Consider the following 12,837-nt stretch of genomic DNA (forward strand, 5'->3'; position numbering starts at 1 on the left):
AAACGTATGCTTAAAACTTTTATGATGGCTATATTAAGCGTAAAATTCATGTGTGTTTGCTTCAGGTAAGTTTTATTTGTCATTCTATGTATGCTTTAAAATGTTACTTGGAAAAAAAATGTTACTTGGGTAATTGCATTTAGTTGAACGATAAACTCTAATTAGAGCCGAAAAGTCACGGCAGAAATACTGGCCAAGGCACCTGAGTGGCTTACGTTGGTTAAGTGTTTGCCTTTGGCTCGGGTCATGCTCCCGGGGTCCTGCTCAGTGAGGAGCCTGCTTCTCCCTCCCCCTGCTGCTTCTCCAGCTTATACCCCGCCCTCTTTCCCTCTGTCAAGTAAGTAAAATAAAATCTTTATTTTATTTATTTGACAGAGATCACAAGTAGGCAGAAAGGCAGGCAGAGAGAGAGGAGGAAGCAGGCTCCCCGCTGAGCAGAGAACCCGATATGGGGCTCGATCCCAGGACCCAGAGATCATGACTGGAGCTGAAGGCAGAGGCTTTAACCCACTGAGCCACTCAGGCGCCCCAGTTAAATTAAAATCTTAAAAAAAAAAAAAAAAAATACTGGCCAATTAATTATGCCACCGTACATACCCACGTCTGCTGGGAAGTTAACTAACTGTAGCGACTGTGTGAGCCGTTGGTGAATTTTCCCGTCTGCACCCAGACTCCGACACACCGTGTTGCATCTCGTACTGGTTGGGCTGGGACAGCATAGTACCCACTGGTCCTCATTATGTTTGGATTTCATGTTTGCAAATCCACCTACTCAGTGAGTTTATCTGTGACGCCAGATCAGCACAGTGCTTCCGTGGTCATTCATGCCCCCCTGGGTGAGGGAGAGTGTCAGGTACCAGCCCCTCATTTCTAGCTGAGTTGGAATTTCTGTCTGTTTGAGGTTTTACTCTGTACCTGTGTCCTTGTGGTCCATTTAGTGCCACGTTTTTTGCATCTTCGTGTCTTTTGTTGGTGATTTGGCTATTTAAAATGTACCCAAGGGTAGTGCAGCAGTGCTGACTAGTATCTTTAAGCGTGGGAGGTTGTGATGTGCCTTACGGAGAATATACTGTCACATGAGCCTCATTCAAGGCATGAGTCATGGTGCTGTTGATTTAGAGTTCAGTGTTCAGCAGTCAACAATGTATATTAAGGATAGTGTCTTTAAAAGAAACACACATAAATCATGGTTGTGTATTGATCAGTTCATGGAATTAGGTGACCAGAGCCTTACAGGAAGCTGAGGAGCAGTGGCTCCACATTCTCTAGTTCAGTGTTTCTCGCAACCTTATAGAACATAACCGCTGTGGTAATGAGAATCAGTGGTATTCCTGATCCAGAAAAGGGGTCTGGGGTCTGTTTGGTGTTACTTTTTAAACATTTTGTTCTCATTTGCAGATTCTGTCAGGGTACAAATACCCTCAGTCTGTTGCTCTCACAATGTGGCCTGATAGCATCTGGGGCCAGGTCGGGTAGTAAAGACATCACTCTGGCGTAGGAAAAGTGATTTTTAGAAATTCATGTTTTCCAAAGAGCCAAGTACAGTTGACCTTGAACAACCCAGGTTTGAATTGCATGGGTTCACTTGCAGACTGTTTTTTTCTTTTGGTTGTCATGTATTTTTGGTTATGATCTTTCTAACATTTTCTTTTCGTTAGCTTATGAATACGGTATGTAATACATAAAATATACAAATAATATACAAAATACCATTGATCAACTGTTTACATTATTGATAAAGCTTCTGGTCAACAGTTTAATTTTGGGGAAGTCAAAAATTATATGTGGGTTTTTTTTTTTAAGATTTGATTTATTTGAGAGAGTACACAAGCAGAGGAAGAGGGAGAAGCAGGGAGCCTGAGGTGGGGCCTGATCCTAGGACCCTGGGATCATGACCTGAGGTGAAGGCAGACACCTAACGACTAAGCCACCCAGGTGCCCCCATATGTGGATTTTTGGCCACATGATGTAGAGGGTGTTGGTGCCCCAAACTGTGTTCTTCAGGGGTCAGCTGCATGAGATTATATGTTAGAATCTTTATTAAAAAGGCGGTCCGGTGCCTGGGTGCCTCAGTTGGTGAAGCAACTTCCTTCAGCTCAGGTTATGATCCTTGAGTCCCGGGATGGAGTCCCGCATTGGACTCCCAGCTCCACGGGGAGTCTGCTTCTCCCTCTGACCTCCCCTCTCGTGCTCTCTCTCTCACGCTCTCAAATAAATAAATAAAATCTTTTAAAAAGGGGGGGGTATGTTGTCCCAGAAGGTGTTTTCAGTATCTATTGCTGTTACTAAGAATTTGATTAAAATAATATTTTTAATGGATAAATTACCATTTAAAATCCATAATCTGGAAGACAGCATTTTTTTTCTGTAAAAACTGTGTTACTTTAAATATTTCTTTAATATTTGGCCTTTTTAAAAGATTTTATTTATTTACTTTTCAAAGAGAGAGGGAGAGAGAGCCCAAGCAGGGGAGTGGCAGACAGAGGGAGAAGCAGGCTCCCCACTGAACAAGGAGCCTGATGTGGGACTCAATCCCAGGACCCCAAGATCATGACCTGAGCCACAGGCAGACGCTTAAGGGACTAAGCCACCCAGCCATCCCGCCTTCTCATTTTTTTTGTTTAAAAATGGCATATTTTAAAACATTGTGTGAAGTCTCAAGTGTGGGAAGTGTATGCAGGCACAGCGAAGTCCCGTTGGCACAAAGGAAAAGGGCATATCAGAATAAGAAGTACTACATATAGCCAAAGCACAGAATGTGCATTAGGTGCCGGATTTTGGAGGGTACTGTGTGTATGCAATGCTGAGCAATTTCAGATACAGAGCAGCAGGAAGTATAATGAACACCCATGAACTTACCACCCAGTTTCATTATTTATCAACATTTTCCTACTCTTGTCTCCTCTGTTTCAGTTTTCCCCTACTTAATTTTTTTAATAAAAGCTAAGTTCAGAAACTCATTATTTCACCCATAAGTGCCCGCTGAAAAATTTTAATCTGTGCACAGTGGAGGCTATGGCAGGGTTTTAAAGATTTTTTATTATTATTTTAGAGCGAGTATGAATGAGGGGGAGTAGCAGAGAGGGAAGAAGGAGAGACTCTAAGCAGTCCCTGCACTGAGTTCAGAGCCCGATGCAGGGCCCAGTCTCAGGATTCCAACATGACCCGAGCTGAAACCAACGGTCGGACGCTTAAGTGACTGAGCCACCCAGGTGCCCCAAGACCACCCAAGACCAGGGTTTAAAGAAGGGATCCAACCAACGTTTGCAGCTCATAAGGGGAGCACATCCTGTAGGGAGGGTCAGGGTCGGGGCCAAGTGGGCAAGAAAGTGTCTTCACTGCAGCACATGATTTGGAGCTATGCATGTAATTAAGTTTCTGGCCTCTTCCTGCATGCTTGGTGTGTGTTCATCTCATGGGCCATCTGTAGGTGTACATACTTCATATCACTGCTTCTCCAGAAAAATAAGCTCCCCCCCCCCCGGCCATTTTCCATTTTCTAACAGCATGCTTAGAAATTCGTTAGGATGTTTTTGTTTTTGTTTTTGTTTTTTTCATTTCCAGTCCTGTTTTTATTTGGGCAATAAACAAGTGAAATTGTAATGGTAAATTGACTGCTCTGGGCAGTTAGACCATGCTAATGGGCTGTCTTGTAATGATGTAGGGATTTTCATTGTTCAGTTATCCACTGTGTAGTACATCATCAGTTTTTGATGTAGTGTTCAGTGATTCATTAATTGCGTACAACACCCAGTGCCCGTTGCAGTAGGCGCACTCCTTAATACCCATCACCCAACTACCCTGTCCCTCTGCTCTCTCCCCTCTGAAACCCTCCACTGTTTCCCAGAGCCCATAGTTTCTCATAGTTCCTCTCGCTTTCTGATTGCTCCCCCTTCAGTTTTCCCTTCCTTCCCCAGTGGTCCTCCGTGCTATTCCTTGTGTTCCACATATGTCTAAAACCATATTATAATTGTCTTGCTCTGCTTGACTTATTTCATTAGAATGTTTTTAAATGACACTTTATATTTAATGTTTCAAATTAGTCTGTTTTGGGGCCAGTGAAATAAATTGGAGCATTCAGAAAGTAAGAATTACAAGTGATTGGGGGACCACATTGTAAATTTGACCTTTGTTTCTGCTTTCCCATCCAGGGCCTGCTGTCTTTTCTGAGTGCCCCCCTCATAGGCGCTCTGTCTGATGTGTGGGGGAGGAAACCCTTTCTCCTCGGCACCGTGTTCTTCACCTGCTTCCCAATTCCACTGATGAGGATCAGCCCTCGGTGAGTGGCTTTGTTTTGGGTCACATGTGAAGGATACGTCTGCAAAGCATTTCTTAACCATTTCAAAGCAATCGATACTTGTATTTATATTTGAATTCTTTGGTAATACTGAAAGCCGATTTGGGCTCCAAGATGTTTAAAGATGTCGCTAAGGGGGGCGCCTGGGTGGCTCCGTGGGTTAAAGCCTCTGCTTTCGGCTTGGGTCATGATCCCAGGGTCCTGGGATCAAGCCCCGCATCGGGCTCTCTGCTCAGCAGGGAGTCTGCTTCCACCTCTCTCTCTGCCTGCCTCTCTGCCTACTTGTGATCTCTCTCTGTCAAATAAATAAATAAAAATCTTAAAAAAAAAAAAAGTCTCTAAGAGCAGTCTCTTAGAGCAGTCTCTAATATTGTAATGTTTCATCATTTGAGTGTTCAGTGTTGCCATCAGGTCAGTTAAAGGATTGGGTCCTGGGAGGGGCTGACAGTCCCTGTAGTCACCCCTTTGGCTCAGCTGACTGCAGATGTGTTGTCATCTCATTCACTGCTCTCTAGGGCCCCGATGAAAAAAGTTTACATCAATAGACACGAGTCACTTTTGAGTACACGGTAGTGAGACCAAGAGACTGTTCTAAATCATAATGTGAATTTGATCTTATTTTTTCTTGATAAATAGGGAGAGAATACTTATAACTAAATACCAAAGATGGTTTGGAATTTGCACCTGAGCTGTACCTTAGTTGTTTTTCTTGGTTCCAGAATATGGTATTTGGCCAAAATTTCTGTTGCTGAGCTGCTCGTCCTAAGTTGTGAAGAACACACCTTAAAATGAAAAGGTGTGTGTGTGTGTGTGTGTGTGTGTGTGTGTGTTAATGCATTAATATTTCTTTTTTGGATCATGTGAAAATGTCCTTATTTGATCATAAGATAATTTTATATCAGCATTTGTTACATTATAAATATGTTGGTTTAGTGGGTCCTTTTATTTTCTGCGAGATGATGAATTTTTATTAAATAATTATTGAGTCTTTCCGAGAACAAGTCGTGCTTTTCCATGCTTTTCCAATAAATGAGGGCTTTTTTTAATGTCCTCTCAATATCTTAAAATGTTTTTTTGTTAGATTTTCCACTGATTTTGCCTCTTCCCTTCCCATTTTCATACTGTTGCTTTTGCTTATATTGATTAATGAATAATGCTAAGTAAAAGTGATAATGGACTTAACATCTCATGTATATAAAGCAAATATTGTAATGTTTCATCATTTGAGTGTTCAGTGAATTGAAAAATATTGTTACTATGAAGAATTATATTAATAGATTTTCTTTTTTTTTTTTAAATTTTTGTTATGCTAAGTTGGTCATCATTAGTCATTAGTCCTTGATGCAGTGTTCCATGATTCACTGTTTGCGTATAACACCCAGTGCTCATTGCAATACGTGCCCTTAATACCCATCACGAAGCTAATCCGTCCCCCATCCCACTCCCCTCTGAAACCCTAAGTTTCCTGGAGTCCATAGTCTCTCATGGTTTGTCTCCCCCTCTGATTTCCCCCACTTCATTTTTCCCTTCCTATTCCTAACGTCCTCTATGCTATTCCTTATGTTCCACATATAAATGAAACCGTATGATAATTGTTTTTCTCTGCTTGACTTATTTCACTCAGCAAAATCCCCTCCAGTTCCATCCATGTTGATTTAGAGGTAGGTGTTCACCCTTTCTGATGGCTGTGTGGTAGTCCACTGTATATACACACCACATCTTCTTTATCCATTCGTCTGCTGAAGGGTATCTCAGCTCCTTCCACAGTTTGGCTGTTGTAACATTGCTGCTGTGAACATTGGGTGAATGTGCCCCTTTTTTTTTTTCACTACATCTGTATATTTGGGGTAAATACTTAGTAGTGCAGTGGCTAGGTCATAGGGCAGCTCTGCTTTTAACTTCTTGAGGAACCTCTACTGTTTTTCTTTCTTTTTTTTTTTAATTAAAAAAAATTTTTTTTTTTTAATTTATTTGACAGACAGAGGTCACAGGTAGGCAGAGAGGCTGGCAGAGAGAGGAAGGAAAGCAGGCTCCCTGCTGAGCAAAGAGCCCAACTCGGGGGTCCATCCCAGGACTCTGGGATCATGACCTGAGCTGAAAGCAGAGGCTTTAACCCACTGAGCCACCCAGGCGCCCCTCTACTGTTTTTCCAAAGTGGCTGCACCAGCTTGCATTCCCACCAACAGTGTAGGAGGGTTCCCCTTTCTCCACATCCTCACCAATGTCTGTTGTTTCCTACCTTGTTAATTTTAGCCTTTCTGACTAAAGTGGTATCTCATTGTGGTTTTGACTTGAATTTCCCTGATGGCTCATGATATAGAACATTTTTAATGTGTCTGTAAGCCATTTGTATATCATCTTTGGAGAAGTGTCTGTTTGTTCATGTCTTATGCCCATTTCTTGACTTGAAAATTTGTTTTTTTTTGGTGTTTGGAAAGTTCTTTATAGATCTTGGATATCAGCCCTTTATCTGTAGTATCATTTGCAAATATCTTCTCCCATTCCATGGGTTGCCTCTTTGTTTTGTTGACTCTTTCCTTTGCTGTGCAAAAGACTTCTATCTTGATGAAGTCCTAAAAGTTCATTTTCACTTATGTTTCCCATGCCTTCAGAGACATATCTTGCAAGAAGTTGCTGTGGCCGATGTCGAAGAAGTTACTGCCTATGTTATTCTCTAGGATTTTGATGGATTCCTGTCTCATGTTGAGGTCTCTCATTCATTTTGAACTTATCTTTGTGTACGGTGTAAGAGGATGGTCTAGTTTCCTTCTTCTGTATATAGCTGTCCAGTTTTCCCAGCACCATTTATTGAAGAGACTGTCTTTTTTCCATGGGATATTTTTCTGCTTTATCAAAGATTAGTTGACCATAGAGTTGAGGGTCTATATCTGGGCTCTCTACTCTGTTCCATTGATCTGTGTGTCTGTTTTTGTGCCAGTACCATGCTGTCTTAGTGATCATAGCTTTGTAATGTAGCTTGAAATCAGGCAACCTGATGCCCCAGCTTGTTTATCTTTTTCAGTATTTCCTTGGTGATTTGGGGGTCTTTTCTGGTTCCATACAAATTTTAGGATTGTTTGTTCTAGCTCTTTGAAAAATGCCAATGTTATTTTGATAGGGGTTGAAAGATTGCTTTGGGCAACATAGACATTTTAACAATGTTTATTCTTCCAGTCCATGAGCATGGAAAGTTTTTCCATCTTTTTGTGTCTTCTTCAGTTTCTTTCATAAGTATTCTGTAGTTCCTTGAGTATAGATCCTTTGCCTCTTTAGTTAGGTTTATTCCAAGGTATCTTAGGGGTTTTGGTGCTGTTATAAATGGAATCGATTCTCTAAATTTCTGAATCTACAGTTATATTATCAGTGTATAGAAAAGCAACTGATTTCTGTGCCCTGATTTTGTATCCTGCCACATTACTGTATTGCTCTATGAGTTCTAGTAATTGGGACATGGAGTCTTTTGGGTTTTCCACATAAAGTATCATGTCATCTGCTATGAGAGTTTGACTACTTCTTTGCCAATTTGAATACCTTTTATTTCTTTTGTTGTCTGATTGTTGTTGCTAGGACTTCTAGTACTATATTGAAGGAAAGTGGTGAGCATGGGCACCCTTGTCATGTTCCTGATCTTAAGGGAAAGCTCTCAGCTTTTCCCCATTGAAATGATACTCGCTTTGGGCTTTTCATAGGTGTTTTTTATGAATTTGAGGAATGTTCCCTCTATCTATATACTCTGAAGACTTTTAATCAGGAAAGGATGCTGTACTTTGTCAAGTGCTTTTTCTGCATCAATTGAGAGGACCATATGATTCTTGTCTCTTCTCTTACTGGTGTGTCATACTGATTGATTTGTGAATGTTGAACCACCCTTGCAGCCCAGGAATAAATCACACCTGGCTGTGATGGATAATCCTTTTTTTTTTTTTTAAAGATTTTATTTATTTATTTATTTGAGAGAGAGACAGTGAGAGAGAGCACGAGCGAGGAGAAGGTCAGAGAGCGAAGCAGACTCCCCATGGAGCTGGGAGCCTGATGTGGGACTCGATCCCGGGATTCCGGGATCATGACCCGAGCCGAAGGCAGTCGTCCAACCAACTGAGCCACCCAGGCATCCCGGATAATGTACAGTTGGATCCTGCGGGCTAGGATCTTGGTTTTTGTTTTTTTTTTTTTTTAAGATTTATTTATTTATTTGACAGATCACAAGTAGGCAGAGAGGCAGGCAGAGAGAGAGGAGGAAGCAGGCTCCCTGCTGAGCAGAGAGCCCGAGATGGGGCTTGATCCCAGTACCCTGGGATCATGACCTGAGCTGAAAGCAGAGGCTTTAACCCACTGAGCCACCCAGGCGCCCCTAGGATCTTGTTGAGTATTTGGCATCCATGTTCATCTTGGTCTTTAATTCTCCTTTTTGATGGGGTCTTTGCCTGTTTTGGGGGCTCAGGGTAATGCTGGGCTCATGAATTAGTTTGGAAGTTTTCCTCCTGTTTGTTTTTTTTTGAAACAGCTTCAGGAGAATAAGTATTATTTCTTCTTTAAATATTTGGTAGAATTCTCCTGGGAATCCATCAGGCCCTGGACTCTTGTTTTTTGGGAGGTTTTTGATCACTGCTTCAAAAGATAGTTCATTCTTCTGCCTCGTTTACCCTGGCAGTCAGAGTATCCAGTGTAGACTGCATTTCATTCATATTATTTTTATGTTTGGCCTGATTAGATCTCATTTCTGCTCTTAGAGATTCTATGTCTTTGCTAATATTTTTCTCAAACCTAAATATCGACTTCATAATTGTTGCTCTGATGTCAGTTTCTGACATCTTGGTTATATCCATATCCATTAGGTCTGTGGCAGAGGCCACAATCTCTGATTCTTTCCTTTGTTGGGGGTTCCTCCACTAGTCCTTCTGTTGTGGGGGGTGGTTGAGGGAATGTACAGAGTCCAAAGTATTAAGCACGACCCAAGCAAGATGCACCTGTTTTATAGGGACCTTAGGGTTGTCAGCCTCTTCTTCCAGCCTGTCTTCTAGGGATGGGCGTGCTGCGGCTGTTACTCAGGCAACCCTGCTTGGGCAGAGTTGCCATGCTCCCTGTTGGGGTGCGGGGTGTGGGCTCAGTGAAAACTGGTTTTGGGGGGCTTTTGTTCCATGGCTGCTTTCCCAGGCGGCTTTCTGCGTTTCTTCCAAGAGTCAGAGCAGTAGTGACCACATCCAAACCTCTGTCTCAAGACAGAAATCGCAGTCTGCTCTTCACTGAGCTCTCCAGGCCACACTGTCTCCGATTCTGTCTGCACTGCTAAAACCCACAGCCTCCGCAGTCTGCACCCCACAGCAAAACTCCCAGTGGTGACAGCCGGGGACGGGCATGTCTCTGCCCTTTGTGCTTCTAAAACCACAAGCCACCCCCAGTTCCACACGCCTGGGGCCTGCACTCAAGTCTCTTCCTGGCCACCACAGGTCCACCAGTCTGTACCTGGTTCCCAGCCCCGGGCGCTCTTGCCGCCTGTGGTAATCACCTTCCCAGCGCCAGCCAGCGCAGGGCGGCTTCCTCTCCCTCCTGCTTATCTTCCAGTGTCTGCGCAGCATCACGGCTCCTCCTCGCCTCATACCTTGAGATTGTTGGAGATACTGTTTGCGGAGATCCAGATATATATTCTTACATCTCAGGCTGATTTGTGAGTGTTCAGAATGGTTTGGTAGATACCCAGCTAAATTCAGGGGACTGGTTGAAATAGAGTCCCCTACTCCCCTGCCATTTTTTCCCCGATCCCCTTATATTATTTTCTAATAATATATTTCTAATAATAATTATTAGATTTTCTAATACTGAAATATCCTTATGTCTCAGGATAAACCCTACATTTTGTTCTGTGGAATTTTGTTTGGTCGTATCTTAACTAGATTTTTTTTAAAGCATCTGTGCCTGTGAATGAAATTTTAGTCTTAAATGCATTAATATTGTTATGATTTCTGCTTTTATGTAGCTCTTTTACTTATTTTTAAGATTTTGAGAGAGAGCGAGCATGCGCATGTGTGTGCAAGAGCGGGGGGAAGGGCAGAAGGAGAAGAGAGTTTTGCTCCCTGCTGAGCAGGGGCCCCGCATGAGGCTGAGGCCCAGGCCCCGGAAATCATGACCTGCGCCGAAGGAGACACTTGACCAGCAGAGCCACCCAGGCGCCCCTGTGTAGTAGCTCTTTTAAGTTATTTGCTGTATGTGTCTTTTTCTTAGCTAAAGCCAGGAAAATTTTAGTTCTTATTTCTCTTTTATTGGCTGCCTTTAAAACCATATCCCCTTACTCTTTCATTTTTTTCAGCTGCATGTACTGACTCCCTTTAAGCAGTTACAGACTTGGTGTGTTTCTCCTTCTTCCCCATCTTATCATTTTATTAGTTGTCCTTTGTATCTTTAAATATACATATACATGTGTTTGTTTTTAGATTTATGTTTTGGTTTATAATCTTTTTTTTTTTTTTTAAAGATTTTATTTTATTTATTTGAGAGAGAGAGACAGTGAGAGAGAGAATGAGCGAGGAGAAGGTCAGAGAGCGAAGCAGACTCCCCATGGAGCTGGGAGCCTGATGTGGGACTCGATCCCGGAACTCCAGGATCACGCCCTGAGCCGGAGGCAGTCGTTCAACCAACTGCGCCACCCAGGCGTCCCTGGTTTATAATCTTTACATGATACTTTGGTTCTGATTATAAAAATGTATGCATACTACCTTTCTCTTGGTAATTAAAATAATCTTCTTATAGGTGGTACTTTGCGATGATTTCTGTGTCTGGAGTCTTCTCGGTCACATTCTCTGTGATATTTGCCTATGTAGCTGATGTCACTCAAGAACACGAGCGAAGTACTGCTTATGGATGGGTAAGAGGACAGTTTATGTTTTTTAACCAGAGAAGTGATTAGCATCCTATTTAAAAATGTATTGGAAAGTAAGATTTAAAATAAGCTACAAATACTGATTTACATAAGAGAAAATCTAAAGCAATTGAAGTTTTAAAAGGAGATTTATGAAGTTGAAAATAGCAAGATGGAAATTACTAGTAATATATCCTCTGGCTTTAGGGTGGGAAATTTGGCAGGAATGTGTGAGTTGTCAGCTGCAAAATTATTTCAGAAGTTGATCTGCTTTGTTTATTTTAGCTTATCTCTTGAGGAAATATAAATAATAAACAGGTGCTAAGCACGTAAGTCCCTGCGAAGCTCGTTGGAGTCGAGAGATGCTGCACCTCAGCCCTGCTAACCCACTGTCAACTGCATTGCTTTGCTGGTTGTGTGTCTTCGATGCTTCTTTGGCAGATGGTACTGTAGAGAAAGGAATTTTTTCGGCACATGGTTGTTGAGTACGTGACACGAGTTGTAGGAGACCTTGTTTTTGGATAGTTGAGTATTAGAGAATCATTTCTAATTTTCTGAGGTGGGATTATGGCTTCATGGTTCTGCAGGGGAAGACAGACGTGTACAAGAGGACAGGCTGAAGCCCTTGAGGTCAGAGTGTCAGGACTAGAGTGGCTGGGGGCGGGGAGGGAGAGGCCCTGTGAGCGTCTGTGGGTGTGTGTCCGGGGCTGAACTTGCTGAGGCACGTGGCAGTTGTTGAGGGGCGACATTTTCCCTTCTTCTCTTCTAGGTTCGTTGGCTACCCTAGTCATAATTAAATTGACATCAAACATTACGGGGGGGGGGTTAATTTTGTACAGAGCTCCACAAAGACCTGAGAGACCCAAAGGCAGTTGGGCAGTTGGAGCTGGTGTGCCATCCTGCGCTGAGGAGAAAGGGGGGTGGGGCCTGGGGCTTCAGAGGGAAAGAAAACCGTTCACAGGAGGAGGAGAGCAAAAGTTTGGAAAATAAATATTTGCCATGCCATGCAAATAAACCTTTCTGATACAAAAAGTTATCTCTGGCAGTTATCTAGGAAGGTAGGCCCCCTATCTAAATTCTTTCTGGCTCTGAAAGAGAAGCCAAAAAGCTTGCCCTGAGGCTACGGCCATAACACCCTGAACAGGCCGGATCTCGTCTGATCTCTGGAAACCTTCCTGAGCCTGCTGGGTCTTCATTGCCTTCACCCAGAATAGTCTGGCGCAGAGGGGTGTAGTTGGGGTGGCGCCTTCTCCCCGTCCGCGTGCCCCGGGCTCTTCTCTCAGCCTCCCGTGTTGGGAAGTGTTTACAGTGAGAAAAGGTGGATGAAGAAAAATCTGCCTGGGTTCTGGAGCAAGTTGTAGGAGGACTGAAGGCCAGAAACCCGGGTTACTTCTTTTCCCCACGCCTTTCTCTCTCTCTTGAATCCTACTTCCTGGAAGACAGTGAGGGGTCCTAGTTGTACAGAGGCCAGTCACTGCTGTTCCATAAGACACAGCAGCAGCTCTCCGTTTGCTGACTTCAGACATTAGTTTAAAGACTTCTTTGCCCGCACTACCTCCCCTCCACCTGCTTACTGCCTGCTTTCCCCTCGCCTTCATCCGCCCTCCCGCCCAGAAGGTCGCTCCTACCACATCCTGAGCTGGTCTCCGGCCGCCGTCTCCAGAATGGGTGCCAGAGCGCAGCGGGA

At 43.2% G+C, this 12,837-nt stretch overlaps 1 protein-coding gene across 4 annotated transcripts in view; it reads left to right on the top strand.

Annotated features, from left to right (window-relative positions):
* MFSD14B (major facilitator superfamily domain containing 14B) overlaps positions 1-12,837 on the top strand; it is an 85,508-nt gene that overhangs the window by 54,858 nt on the left and 17,813 nt on the right. For all 4 annotated transcript variants that reach the window (XM_044266020.1, XM_044266018.1, XM_044266019.1 and 1 more), the window contains 2 exons: positions 4,152-4,279; positions 11,042-11,156. In XM_044266020.1, the coding sequence (XP_044121955.1) occupies positions 4,152-4,279; positions 11,042-11,156 (243 nt within the window). The remainder of the gene's footprint in view (positions 1-4,151; positions 4,280-11,041; positions 11,157-12,837) is intronic.

This window comes from Neovison vison, chromosome 9 (assembly GCF_020171115.1).
Source record: "Neovison vison isolate M4711 chromosome 9, ASM_NN_V1, whole genome shotgun sequence".
NCBI lineage: Eukaryota > Metazoa > Chordata > Mammalia > Carnivora > Mustelidae > Neogale > Neogale vison.